The sequence below is a fragment of the Perognathus longimembris genome, chromosome 2 (genome assembly GCF_023159225.1).
Source record: "Perognathus longimembris pacificus isolate PPM17 chromosome 2, ASM2315922v1, whole genome shotgun sequence".
Classification (NCBI taxonomy): domain Eukaryota; kingdom Metazoa; phylum Chordata; class Mammalia; order Rodentia; family Heteromyidae; genus Perognathus; species Perognathus longimembris.
Window position 1 is genome coordinate 10,873,446 of NC_063162.1, and position 13,327 is coordinate 10,886,772.

Genomic DNA, 13,327 nt, shown 5'->3' on the forward strand with positions numbered 1-13,327 from the left:
CATGCATCACACATAGTCTTTTTCTGGGTCTCCTTTTCCTGCCTGGGCTAATAGTTGCTAGATGACCTTGGATGAGTCCTTTCATCTCCCAGCTTTCCTTCACCCCTTTGTGTTGCAAGGGAACTCACATAAAATCACTGGGGCTAAACCTCAGCCCATGTTTAATTCTGTCATTCATCTCACCAGGGAGAATGAAAATAGGTCAGTAGTGTTACCACTCTGCTCCATCTTGGTACAGTTATGTCTTTCACCATGCCAGAGGCTTTCCCCTTCTTCTTGGTGCATATGACCTGAGTGTCATCTTTGAGCTTATTTTATATTTGAATATTTCTCAAATGTTTACCATTCTTTCTGTATCTTTCTGAAGCTCACTGTCACACTGCATTCTGCATTAAAAGCCTCGAGAGCACTTGAGGTTGTCCTCACGAGCCTCCAAGAAAAGTGAAGCTCCCAAGCAATGCGTTTTTAGAGTCACTTGGTTTCTGTCCTTCTCCAAGCCTTGCTTTTGTGGGCATTCTCGCTGTCTTCAGCACTCCTACCTCAAACAGTACTTGCCCTCAGATCTGCTATCTCTATATGCTTTTGCTGGCCAGGAAATGGAAGAATTCGATTCAACAGAATTTGGTTAAAAAAGTGGACGATGAATGAGGGACAGAGAAGGTCTTGTGCAAGCAAAGGATTCAGTCTGAAATGTACAGACTGTGATCCACAGACTTTTTAGTGTCCTTTGACTTCGTTTTCTTCCTTGTCTGGGTATGGCTGTCTTTTGGATGGAGTAAGGTATAGAGAAGAAGGGACTCTTGGCAAGTGAGCCTGCCTCTTGAAATGAAAACATGCCGCTTTTGATTCAGTTCTTCCTATTCTTGAAAACCTGCGTGGAGTAGATGTCACTACCTGCTTGTTGAATAAATGTCTCCAGCTGCTTTTCAAGCAGTAAGGAATTTTACAAAATGATAGGTTTAAAGATGCTTTGAAACACAAATGTACTCCTGTTAGAAAGATACAAATTTGTAAGACAGATTTCCTGGAAAACCTCAAGGTTCTTTGTGATCCAGAAAATGCTGTAATAAAGTCATCCTTTCTTTTTTTCCTTCTCCCAGAAAACTTCACCTGGAGAATTTCAAAGAGCAGTCTCCAGGTCCCTTAAGACCAGAATAGAACTGTTCATTTGCATCTTTGTTGGTATTATTATTATAATTATTATTATCTGTAAGTAGTTGTACAAAGGAGTTTCAATTCAACATGGCAGTGTATGAGTACCATGCCCCCCCCCCTCTGTCCTGGGGCTTGAACTCAGGACCTGGGCGCTGTCCTTGAGCTTTTGTGCTCAAATCTAGCACTCTACCACTTGAGCCACAGCTCCACTTCCGGCCTATTGGGTAGTTAATTGGAGATAAGAATCCCAAAAATGTTTCTCTGCTCAGGCTAGCTTTGAACTATATCCTCAGATCTCAACCTCCAGAGTAGCTAGGATCACAAGCATGAGCCTGGAGTGTTCTTTTTATTCATTCGGTTTACTGTGGATGATGTTTGAAACAGAGAAAGAACCCAAGTAATGTATAAACGCTTCTTCAGAACTTCTTATTTGATGAAAGGCCCTAGATAATTCTTTAGTTGCTCTCGTAGATTTTGGTGCCAAACAATCCTGGGTTGGAATCCAGGATACATTTCTTTTTAGCTACAAGAGAAGGGATTAAACCACAGGCCTTCCTAAGCCTTGCTTTCTCATCTCTGATACAGGTATTTCCATCCTCACTGTGGCATAACAAGCCTACCCAGAGCTTGGGTGTTCCAAACAAGGTCCAGCATATATTTTCTCAAGTTTTTCTCTTTGGACAGAGTTCAGCATGAGTGGTTCATGGCAGAGTTCCTCATAAGGCTATGTTCAACTGCAAGTTCACCTGGAGATGGGACATCCAGAGGGTCTCTTGAATATGAGTGTAAGGTATTATTAGCTAAGGTATTTCAATATTCCACATAGTCTCTTTCCCCTAGGAGACTAGTCTGTCTTCCTTACAGTGGAGCAGCTGGCTTCCAAGAGAAGCTATAGAACCATTTCTGGGCCTTACCCCAGGAGTCACTTCTCTCTCATTTTGTTGATTATAGTATGTTACATGCTAGTCAAATTCAGTAAAGGAGAAGTAGCCCGTAGTTCTTGATGGGAGGAATAGCAAGGAATTCCATGATGGGAGGAACAGCAAGGAATTCACTGCCATTTTTTTTAACCCAGCCCAAAAGGTGCCTGCCATTGCTCTGTTGCAAAGTGTTGTCACAAGAGTTCAATGGGATAAGGACAGTAAGTCCTTAATAAATACCTAGCTGTGTATGACTGCTATACAGTACTGAACCAATAGGGAGCCAAGAAGCTTTGCTACATACTCCCTGGACCAATCAGATATCCTGGGCTGGCTCTTAGTTCCTCATTAGTACTCTGGTTCTGGATATGCAACACTGGCCCTATAGGAAATATCGAAATAAAAACACTAATGGCAAATATTTCTTAACAGTGCTAGGCATTGGTCTAAGTACTTATTAATAGCAACTAGAGAAAACCTTATTTTCCAGACAGGTTACTAAAACACAGAGAAGAGCAATAACCTGCCTTAAGTTGTGTGACTCATTAAGTAATAGAGCTGAGATTTGAATTTATTTTACCAGAAACCTTACTCAGTCCCAAACCCACCTTTATTTGTTTATTTTTTGAATAAGTAGACCTATAGAACTAGTGAGTTTACATCAGCCTAAGATTCTCCGCCCAAATTTGTATGATACTTCATTATACAAGGTAAATAAGTAATTGATAGCATGTAGTTTCTTGGTACAAAATGCAAAGTTGGGAAACAAAGTCTAATTGCTTTAAAAATGTAAATAGAATAAATCAGTATGTCATTTTCCACACATTGGCTAATACTCTATCTGTAGCTCAAATGGGGAAGAATAATTTGGGTATATGGCTACATTTTCCATTATGGATTTTCAGTACTGGTTTCTATTTCAATTTCTTCTCTATCATCCCAATTACTTTCTGAAACATGAGGATACTACCAATCAGGTGAGAATGAATTCACTAGCAGCTTTGATTGGAGATGAAAGTCTGTTTTTACTTAATCATTACTATTAAGATCTGTTGTTAGGAAGACTTAATTTCTGGTTGCCTCATATCCTCTAGGAAAATTTTTTTTGTACTAGGGGTTGAATTCAGATCCTATTGCAAATGCTCCACCGCTTGAACCATGCCCTTGGCCCTCTTACTTTTAGTTTATTTTTTGCACATAAGGGCTCTTATATTTTTTTTGCCCAGTGGCCTCAAACCTTGACCCTCTACCTCTGCTTCCCTTGATTGAGATTTTATAAGCATATGCAACAATCCCCAGCTTTTCAAGAAAGATAGTCTCATTAACTTCCTGAACCATGATACCCCCATTTCTGCCTCAGTTGCAGCTGGGATTACAGGTATGAGCCAAAAGGTCATTTATTGACTGAAAAAAAAACAAAAAAACCCTTGGTCAGAGGGTTGAGTCAGGGCCCTACTCATGCTAAGCAGTTCAAAAAAATTTTTGTATTGTTTGGAATCCCTGGGCTTGCTAGGCAACACCACTTATCTACAACCCCAGCTCATACCTTCTTTTGTGTGTGTAAGGAATTGGGCTTGAACTCAGGGCCTGGCACTCTCCCTTCAATTTCCCGTTCAAGAATGGTGTCCTCCCACTTGAGTCACAACTCTACTTCTAGCTTTTTGGTGGTTAATTGGTGATAAGAATCTTAGGGACTTTCCTACCTTTGCTGGCTTTAAGCTGTGCAGCCTTCTGAGTAGTTAGGATAACAAGCATGTGCCGGCACTCAGCTATGCTATTGCTTTTGACATGGTGTCCCAGACAGTCAACTATGTGCTTCCTCAAACCAAGAAGATTTTTGATTTGTAGCCTATGAGGACCTTTGATTTTTTTTTTCTGTCCTACTTCTGTTCTCCTTCTTTTTCACTTCCTACTTCTTTGTGAAATTAGAGTCCTGCCTTTTGGTGCTGTGTCTGGAAGTAAGTGGGCAGAGTCAGGGAAGATGAAAATCATCCCCCAAACTCAGATTGTCATTCTGTTCATTTATACGACATCCTTTCATGCAATCCCCCAATGAACATTCTTCTTATTCTGAGAAGGTTCTGGGAAGCCTGAGGTGGGAGTGTTGCTTTGTGTCAGGAAATGGTTATTGTAGCACCGAGCCCCCCACTAACCAGTTGTCTAGTCCTTAATGAGTTGCTTTGTCTTTCCAGGCTCATTTTCTTCATCTGTCAAAGTCCAAGGAAAGTTAGTAGACGGTCTCTCCAAATCCTTGCAGCTCTCCTGTTCTATTTTGGGTCTGTCTGCAGGTGCAGCCAGCGATGTGGGGGCAGAAAGGCCACTGGGGAGGGAGGGAGGGAGGGAGGAAATTTTAGTTAAAAGAATAAAACACTTTCACCTGGAGCAGCCTTGTGTGTCCTCGTGTGTTGTGTTCGGGGTGGGGAAGGCTTGTGTTAGATTATCCAAATAATGGAGTCAGCCCCCTCCTTTCTTTGCAAGTAGACATGGAGCTTTGGTTTTTCCTGGGAGCAGCAGCTGCTTTCCTGAAATTTCCATTGCAGAGCTGTGTCCTCTGCTGTGTCCTCTCAGAAACCTGTCATGGTTTTTCTGGATGGATGCCCATAGAATTTTAATCCAGTCAGAGAGAGGGAGAGAGAGAGGGAGAGAAAGAGAGAGGGGGGGAAGGGAGGGAGGGAGGAAGAGAGGGAGGGAGAGAGGGAGGGAGAGAAAAGGGGGTAGGAAGGAGAGAGGAGTGAAGGAAAGGAAAAGGAAGAAGAAGTACTATGAAAAACTAAGAGCAAGTCCAGGTTATAGGCTGTTTTTCATTTGATTGATTTGGTAATTTCCAAGGCTTAGAGCCCAGGGGGACATCTGTAAACAGCATGGTTTGAGGCCAACCTGCAGTCAGGACTAGAGTCTAAGCGTTCCCTTGGTTAACAGTTTGTCCTTGGTGGAAGATGCAAAGGTGAAACCAGTGCTTGAGAGGCTGCCTGTGTCTTGCCCCGATGCAGACATCTCCAGACATTAGTGAAAGTCTGTTTAATTAAACCAGATGTTTCTCCAGTAATAGTTTGCATTTCAGAAAGTGATGGGGTGTCACTGCCCTCAGGGAGCTTAGTGAGCCCCCCAACTTTAAAAAAAGCTGTAATTCCCCTTTAATTTAATTTGTGAAGCATCCTGTGAAGAATGTGAATTCCCAAATGCAGTTCCAAGACATTATTCCAGCGAATTTGGGGCCCAGGAAGTGCATTTCGCTCTCCTTGAATCAACCTGGTGAAAAGGAGCAATGCTCCCGAGCTCCCGACTAGAAAAAAGCATTGCAGGGCACTGATAATGCACTCTGTAATCGTAGCTAATCAGGAGACAGAGATCTGCTGATCCACAGGTTAAAGTCAGCTGGAGTGTGAAAGTCCATGGGCTCTTATCTCTAAATAAAAGGGGAGTGGGAGATAGCTGGAAGTAGCCGCGTGGCTCAAGTGGTAGAGCACCAGCCTTTGAGTGCACAGGCCCTGTGTTCAAGCACCAGCACAAAAAAAGGAAGTAGAAGGAAGCAGGAAAAGGAAGAGGAGGAGGAGGAGGAGAAGAGGAAGAGGAGGAGGAAGAGGAGGAGGAGGAGGAGAAGAGGAAGAGGAGGAGGAAGAGGAGGAGGAGGAGGAGGAGGAGGAGGAGGAGGAGGAGGAGGAGGAGGAGAAGAAGAAGAAGAAGAAGAAGAAGAAGAAGAAGAAGAAGAAGAAGAAGAAGAAGAAGAAGAAGAAGAAGAAGAAGAAGAAGAAGAAGAAATCTATCTATCTATGAACTTCATGTTTCCAATACTATTTCATGCTGTTTGGACAAAAAACGATGAATATTGATGCTAAATAATCAGATTACTGGAATTAACATTAAGGTCCATAATCACCTGCAGATTAAAAAAAAAACAACAACAGTAACAACTCAAGGCAGGAAGGGGCTTGTAACTGTAACAGTGGCAGATCCCAGAGTCCCTAAAGATAGAGGCTGGATAATATTGAAGTTAGAACTGAGTTCAAATTCTACACTTAACCCCGAGGTTTCAGCTTCCATTCTTTCCCGCTTTGCGTGTGGTTACCTCCCCAAGAACCGAGGAGCTTAAGCGAATTCATGCATCCAGCAAAACAGTGCTCGGTGAAGAGTTCCCACGTCTAACAAAATACACCACTCCTCAGCCTCAGGGCGGAAGGAAGGAGCAGGGTCTCCTCCCCGCACAGCGCAAAGAGGAAGCAAGTGGGTTGGCTAATTTAATTTTTAAAAGACTTTCTCCCGAGTCTTTAACCAGGCAGTGCAGGTAAGGCTGGGGGCCAGGAGCCCCGGGAGGCGGCCCTCGGCCAGGGCGGTCGTTAGGGGCTCCTTAGCGAGCAGAGGGAGGGCTCCATTCTCCAGCGCAGTGCACTTGGCAGGGAGCGCTGGCCCAGGGCGCCCCAAACCCTCGCAGCGTTGCCGCTGGGGCATGGGCGCAGCTTGGGCGGCGGGGCAGCCGGCGGTGAGGTCCCTCCCGGCGACCTTTCCAGGGGACCCAGCGTTGGGGACCCCCCCCCTCCACTTCCAGGACCGCTCAGCCCGCAGGGTCGAAGCCCTCGGAGTCCCGGGGTGCCTGGGTGGGTGTTGTTCGGTGCGGGAAGTAACCGGAAAGTTGTCTGGATTTTGTCTAGCCCCCCCGTGAGCATCTCCAGAACAGGGCTGTCCTGGGGGTTCGCCTCCTCCCCGCTCCCTTCCACCGCCGCCGCGGAGGGCAGCTGGGGGTACCCCCCAAGTCTCCCCCAAATAGAAAATAAGAGCTGGGAGGTTGTCTACAGGGCCACAAATGGCCCCCACGGGGACTGATTGGGGCGGGGGGGGGGGTGGCAAGAAGCGCAGGGGTGCCGGGCGCGGAGGCAGAGGCGGGGACAGGGGGGCGGGCGGGCGGGGAGCACGGCAGCCCCTGGGGCCGCCACACACACACACAGCCCCCCTCCCCATCTCCCCACCACCACCCCCCCCCCGCCCGCCCTCCCAGACCCCCGCCCCCAGTCTCCCACTCCGCCTCCCCCCCCCCCACCCCGTCCACCCCCTCCCCATTCTTGGAATTGTGTGGAAAAATTCTCAGCCAAACCTCCCACCTCTCCTCTCCTCCTCCCCCTTCCCTTTAAAGAACCCCCTTTCCGCGGCGGCCCCTGCACTCTTTGTGAATGAGGGCAGCGAGCGCGGCCCTTCCCCCGCCCAGAAGCCACGCCAGACCGCCGCACTCAGAGGACTGTTTGTTAATAGTCCAATTAGATAATTGCCATCTTTCACTCTTTTTGCTCCGCATTTCCCATAAAGGAATGAATGGGGAGAGTAGCGTGGAGAGGGCTTCTGCCCCGGCGAGGTGACGAGAAGGGCTGGAGCATGCTCCTTGCACAAGGCCATGCGCTTGAATTGAATCATTGTAGCCTAATCAATGCTCTTATTGGATTACTGGCTGTTGCTTTTCTCAAAGATATTGTAGCAGAGACAATGAAATAGCTAGGAGAAAACTTTTTTTTTTTTTTTTTGGAAGCAGATCTCACAGTTGAGATTTTTCTCTGCTCGCTTGAGCCTCTCTCTCTCTCTCTCTCTCTCTCTCTCTCTCTCTCTCTCTTTCTCTCTCTCCTCTCCCCCCCCTTTCCCTCTCTCCTGCTGGACTCTGAGTACAAAGCTGCCCTTTGAATGGGCTTCTAGAGGTGCAGGCACGAAAGAAATCCAACTGGAACTAAATGAAGAGAGGTGGCAGTTTAAAGATGGCTGTCAGCTTCGAGGTGTGTTGAGGAGTTGTTGCTTGGGGGAGAAGCTTGGCTTCTTTTTTTTTCTTTTTTGGAGTGTGTGTGGGGGGGGAGAGAGAGACTTTCGGGGTAAACTTTTTTCTCCCTCCCTCTAACCCACCTAGAGGCAAGTGCTTTCTTCTGCTGCGGGGTGTGCGACGGGGTCTTTTCCCTCCCCCCCCCCACCCTGCCCCCCTCTCCTAGCTCTATCTGGCGAGGGGAGAGAAAGCCTCTGTAAGCCAGTACGTGAGCAGGAGGGTCAAAGGCAGCGGGAAAGTTAATAATGCCTGCTAATGGTACTAACAATTCAGGATGAATCTTGTCAAAAGTTTTTCTGGAAGTGTAGGTCTTTGATTGTGTGTTTCCTGAAAGCAAGACCAATCATTTCCGTTTATTCACTGGCTAAACCCCTACTTGATTGGGGACAAGGACAGAAACCATCCATTACGATCTGATATATTATCCAAACAATTTAGTGTATTCATGAGGTAACCGAAACGTGGGGGCTGCGAAATTACCCGTAATCAATTGCCACAGCCAGTGTGTGCGTCCCCCCGGGTGTCGGACAACTACTCGCCGCCGCCGCCGCCGTCTCAGTCGCGGGCGGGCGGGCGGGCGGGCGGGCGCCGCTGCCACTCGGAGTTGTGTGCGCCGTGGGCTCCCTGATCGCCAGGCTGGGGACATTGGACGTGCTCCGAGGACACGGGCGCTGACCAGGCGGCCTCGCCGCGCGGCTCCGCCGGGATCCGGGACCAGACCCGCCGCCGCCTCGCCGCCGCCGCCGCCGCCGCCGCGCGGCGCGCCCCTCTCCCGCCGCCGCTGACCCGCCCGCCCGGGGCTGCGGGAACCTTGCGTTGCCTTTTGCCTCCCGCCCGACTGAGCTCAAGGGCTGCGTTGTAGGGGTTTTGTCCCCCTTCGCCTTTTTTTTTTTTCCCCTCCCTTCTCCTTCCTCCTTTGTCCTTTTTTTTTTTTTCTTCCCCTTTTTGTGTGTGTCTGTGTGTTGTTTTGCCTATGTTCGGGAAACCAGACAAAATGGACGTCCGGTGCCACTCGGACACCGAGGCCGCCCGGGTGTCCAAGAACGCGCACAAGGAGAGCCGGGAGATCAAGGGCGCGGAGGGGAACCTCCCCGCCGCCTTCCTCAAGGAGCCGCAGGGCGCCTTTTCGGCGTCCGGCGCGGCCGAAGATTGTAACAAAAGTAAATCCAATTCGGCCGGCGACCCGGATTACTGCCGCCGGATCCTGGTCCGAGGTAGGGATGGGCAGGGCTGCGGGGCGCGTCCTTTGGGGGCCACTCCACGGCCCGGGCTGCGCGCGGACCCCGGCGCACGGGGAGGGGTGCTAGGTGCTACCTGGTACTTCGGAGAAAGTTGCTTCCCCGCCCCCCCCCCCTCCCCCGCACCTTCTCCCTTCCCCATCCCGGGTCCCGGCGATCGCAGGGGACTTGAGGCTGGAGCTCACCCGCGTGTGCTCTCCAGACACCTGGGTCGTCCACCCCAGCGCCGAGGGGCCCCGGCTGCGGGGCAAGTCCAGGGACTGCGGGGTGGGCCCGGCCACCGAGCTCCAGCCTCCGACCTGGGAAAGGACAGGGGACCTCCGAGAGGGTCTAGACGCGCCCTAGCCCGGGAAGACAGGCGGGGGAGCCAGCCAGCGGGCTCTGCGCCCTGGCGGGCTGAGAGCACCCAAGGGAGCACGGGGCGAGGGAGGGCAGCAGCCGATCACCCTCCCGGGCCAGTGGGCGCGCAGGGCCAAGGGCCCAGGCGCTGCGCTCCAGGCCAGGCCGCCGCGGCTCAAAGCGGCCGAGCCGGGTTGCGGAGCGGCGGCGAGCCGCCTGACTGCTCGGCTCCACCGGCCTTACGAGGGGCGCCGCGTGCGCTCGGCTCCGGCGGCAGCGGCGGTGGGGAGGCCTGGCACTGGCCGGCGCCGCCCCTACCCGCACAGAGCCAGGCCCTGTCGCCCGGGATTCCGTCCCTCCTCCTAGTGCCCGCCGGACTCGGGCCGGAGACTCGGGGTGGGTGCGGGAACCGAGGGGGGTGCAGGATGCTTAACAGTCTGGGAGCCGCAGGGCAGGACTGGGCAGTAAGGACGCTCCCAGTCTCCGAGGGACCAGGGTCTCCCAGCCCAGTCCCCCTAGGCCTGAAGAAATGGATGTATTTCTTTCTCCCCTCGCCAAAGGGTCTGCAAAGAGCAAGTCTCCTGTAGTCAGCGGTGTGTGGGAAGTTAGGCCCCTTACCTCTCCCCAACACACCCCGTGTCTTTGCCTCTCCACTGTCCACCCCCTGGGCTGCCTGCTTGAGACGGTGTACCCAAGCCCAGCCGGTGCAAAGGAGATGAAGGGAGACTGGGAGAATTCAGGTGGCTGACATTTCCCTTTCCCTAGATGCCAAGGGGTCCATCCGAGAGATCATCTTGCCCAAGGGTTTGGACCTGGACCGGCCCAAGAGGACGCGCACGTCCTTCACCGCTGAGCAGCTGTACCGGCTGGAGATGGAGTTCCAGCGCTGCCAATACGTGGTGGGCCGAGAGCGGACCGAGCTCGCGCGCCAGCTCAACCTCTCCGAGACGCAGGTACCAGGCAGCCGGGCTGCGCACACGCCCTGCACCATCCTCGTTCTCCACCCAGCTTGTTCTTTCTCCTTGCCAAACCTGGCTTGGAACCCAGCCTCCCAGGGGGAGCAGAGGCGTTGGAGGGTGTGGGTCAGGGCACAGGGAAGGCCCAAAGCTTCCCTACTTTCCACAAGTCGCCCTTTTCCCATCCACATCCCCAAGCCCTTTGGAGCCCAAGCTCTGCACTCTTTGGCCTGGAAACCCCAAATGCTATCTTTGTGGGATTATTTTCCAGGCCTGAGAATTTTTGGATAGTTTCATCTCTACAGAGCAATGGTTTAGGGGGTGGGCGCCTCATGCTGGCGAGATGCCTGGTACCGTTCCCCCTGGAGGTTCTCAGTATTCCACAGCAGCCAGGCCCATTCTGCAGGAAGTGGGATCAGAAAGGTAGAGACAACCCCACAGATCAGCTTGCCTGTGAATATCTGGCTGGCCCATCCAGCTTTGAGTTCCCTCAAGTCTGGGGTCCCAAGAAGCCCCATTCTCTCTGTCAGTGGTGTAAGGTATGGGGGTAGAAGACTTGAGATCTTGAGACCCAGATTGTGCTTTTCATCCTCTCCCTACATTCAATCCATATGATGCTCCTGGACCTAGGCATGTAAGACATGGGCCCAGAGTCACCATAGGGCTAGGAGTTTTACTCTGTGGAAGCCCTCTGGGGGCTAACCAGGACATACCAACTTGGGCTAGGCAAGGCAGTCTTCTTACTGAGGACTAGTGTCCCTGTGCTGAGCTTCAAGCAGGTGTGTGTGGGAGGGGGGAGGTGAGGCCTGAAATCGAGGCTACACGGTAGCTGAAGACCAAGGACAGAACAGATGGGAGGTTATTTTTCAGTTTGAATTGGCAAAATAGAAATCCCTATTTTGTTAGCACCCTCTTAGTTCTCCCAAATCGAGACAGAATTTTTTTTTTTTTGCCACATAGCTGCGATACTAGGTTATTCCTAGGCTAGAAGAGGTGGTGGGGGTAGGAGGAAGTGAGAGAAGAGGTTGTTGGAGAGTGGTGTTTAGTCTGCTCCAGTCCCTTGTCTTCCTCCCATGATTCCGAAGTTCCTGACGGAGAGCAGCAGATGCGTGAATTAAAAGTACCACTCAGACCCTCCAATGCCGTTGGTGGAGAGCATTCTCCAAAGCTGGGCCTGTAAAGTCCATCCTGCGTCAGTTATTCTGGCTGCAGCCACCTTCCCTGCTGGCCGCCTGTTTTGGGGGTGGGGTGGGTGTTCAAGTCTTAACCTAACGGGCCAGCCTGCCCCAGAAGTAGCGCTTCTGGGACTAAGTTTGAGCGCCACGAGCCAGGGGCGTAGACCCAGGGAAGCTCAAAACCACCCACCCAGCTTCTGGCCCCGCCGGCTCCAGGCTGGCACCCTCCCTAGGAAGGAACTTTGGGGTCCGGGGTGGCGCTGATTCACCCGTCTGTGGGTCGGGTCTCGTGAGATCCTTCCGGTCCTCCCTCCCGTTAGCTCGATGTTCGCTTTTATTGTTTTGGTAACCGGGGCCCGGCCTGCTCCTGTCACCCGGAAGAGCAGCCCAGTGGAGCGGGGTCCCCTAGCGGCGGTCCCCGGGCTTCCCCGCCCGGCCGGCCGGTCCGAAGCCCGCCCAGGGCGGCGGGGTGGGGCGGAGGCTGGGGCTGGGGTGCAGGGCGGGGGCGCCCCAGGAACCCGCTGTGGCTGACGCCCGTCTTTCCTGCCCCTGTCTGGCCACCCTCCCCGCGCCCCTGCGAGCAGGTGAAGGTCTGGTTCCAGAACCGCCGCACCAAGCAGAAGAAGGACCAGGGCAAGGACTCGGAGCTGCGCTCGGTGGTGTCGGAGACGGCGGCCACGTGCAGCGTCCTGCGGCTGCTGGAGCAGGGGCGCCTGCTGTCGCCGCCCGGGCTGCCCGCGCTGCTGCCGCCCTGCGCCACGGGCGCGCTGGGCTCGGCGCTGCGCGGGCCCAGCCTCCCCGCGCTGGGTGCGGGCGCCGCGGCGGGCTCGGCTGCTGCGGCCGCGGCCGCCACCGCCCCGGGCCCCACGGGCGCCGCGTCTCAACATCCGCCCGCCGTGGGCGGCGCTCCGGGCCCCGGGCCCGCCGGGCCGGGGGGACTGCACGCGGGAGCGGCGCCCGCGGCCCACGGCCTCTTCAGCTTGCCCGTGCCCTCCCTGCTGGGCTCCGTCGCCAGCCGCCTGTCCTCCGCCCCGTTGACAATGGCCGGTTCGCTAGCCGGAAATTTGCAGGAACTCTCAGCCCGCTACCTGAGCTCCTCGGCCTTCGAGCCTTACTCCCGGACCAACAATAAAGAAGGGGCCGAGAAAAAAGCGCTGGACTGACTTTAAGTGTTTCCCTGTATTTATATTTATAGTATCTATTGTGGTGATATTTATGGACTCACGCGCGTTAGGCGTGCAGGGATTGTACCGTGGCCTCCTGGCTCCCGCTAGGCCCCCCTGACAGCCCCGTCCTGTGCCACGAGGCTCCGGCTCCCCATCTCATTTTACTCGAGCTCTTTTCCTCTCCCTCGACCTGACCTCCGTGCTTCCCCCCACTCCCCCCCCCCCGCCCCCAGCCCCTGCCTTCTCCCCCAACTTCCTTCTCGATCCTGGAGCAATCCAAAGAATTGGGGGGAAATGCTGGAATTAGCCAACCTGACACCCCAAGCAATGCCCAGCCCTGGAGAGAGAAAAAGACCGGCTGTAAAGCCTCCGCGCGTCCGGGACGCCAGCGCTCCCCCGGGCCTGCGCGCTCGCTGGGGATCCTTCCAAGGAATATTTGAAAGAGGAACGCGGCACGCGGTTCCCCGGGACCCGAAAAGGCAGGTTTCTTTAGATCAAGAAGGAAGAGACAGTCCTTCCTCTTGCCAGAGATACCAGGGGCTTTTCGGAGACCCTGGGTCCCTCTTGGCGGACCTCAATCTATTTCC

At 53.0% G+C, this 13,327-nt stretch overlaps 1 protein-coding gene across 1 annotated transcript; it reads left to right on the top strand.

Moving 5' to 3' along the window:
* The first annotated feature begins 8,812 nt into the window (after positions 1-8,812).
* Positions 8,813-12,737, top strand: Vax1 (ventral anterior homeobox 1). Its single transcript, XM_048334914.1, has 3 exons — positions 8,813-9,080; positions 10,209-10,396; positions 12,159-12,737. The coding sequence occupies exons 1-3, from the start codon at positions 8,840-8,842 to the stop codon at positions 12,735-12,737; spliced, it is 1,008 nt and encodes a 335-aa protein (XP_048190871.1). The 5' UTR covers positions 8,813-8,839.
* The last annotated feature ends 590 nt before the right edge of the window (positions 12,738-13,327 follow it).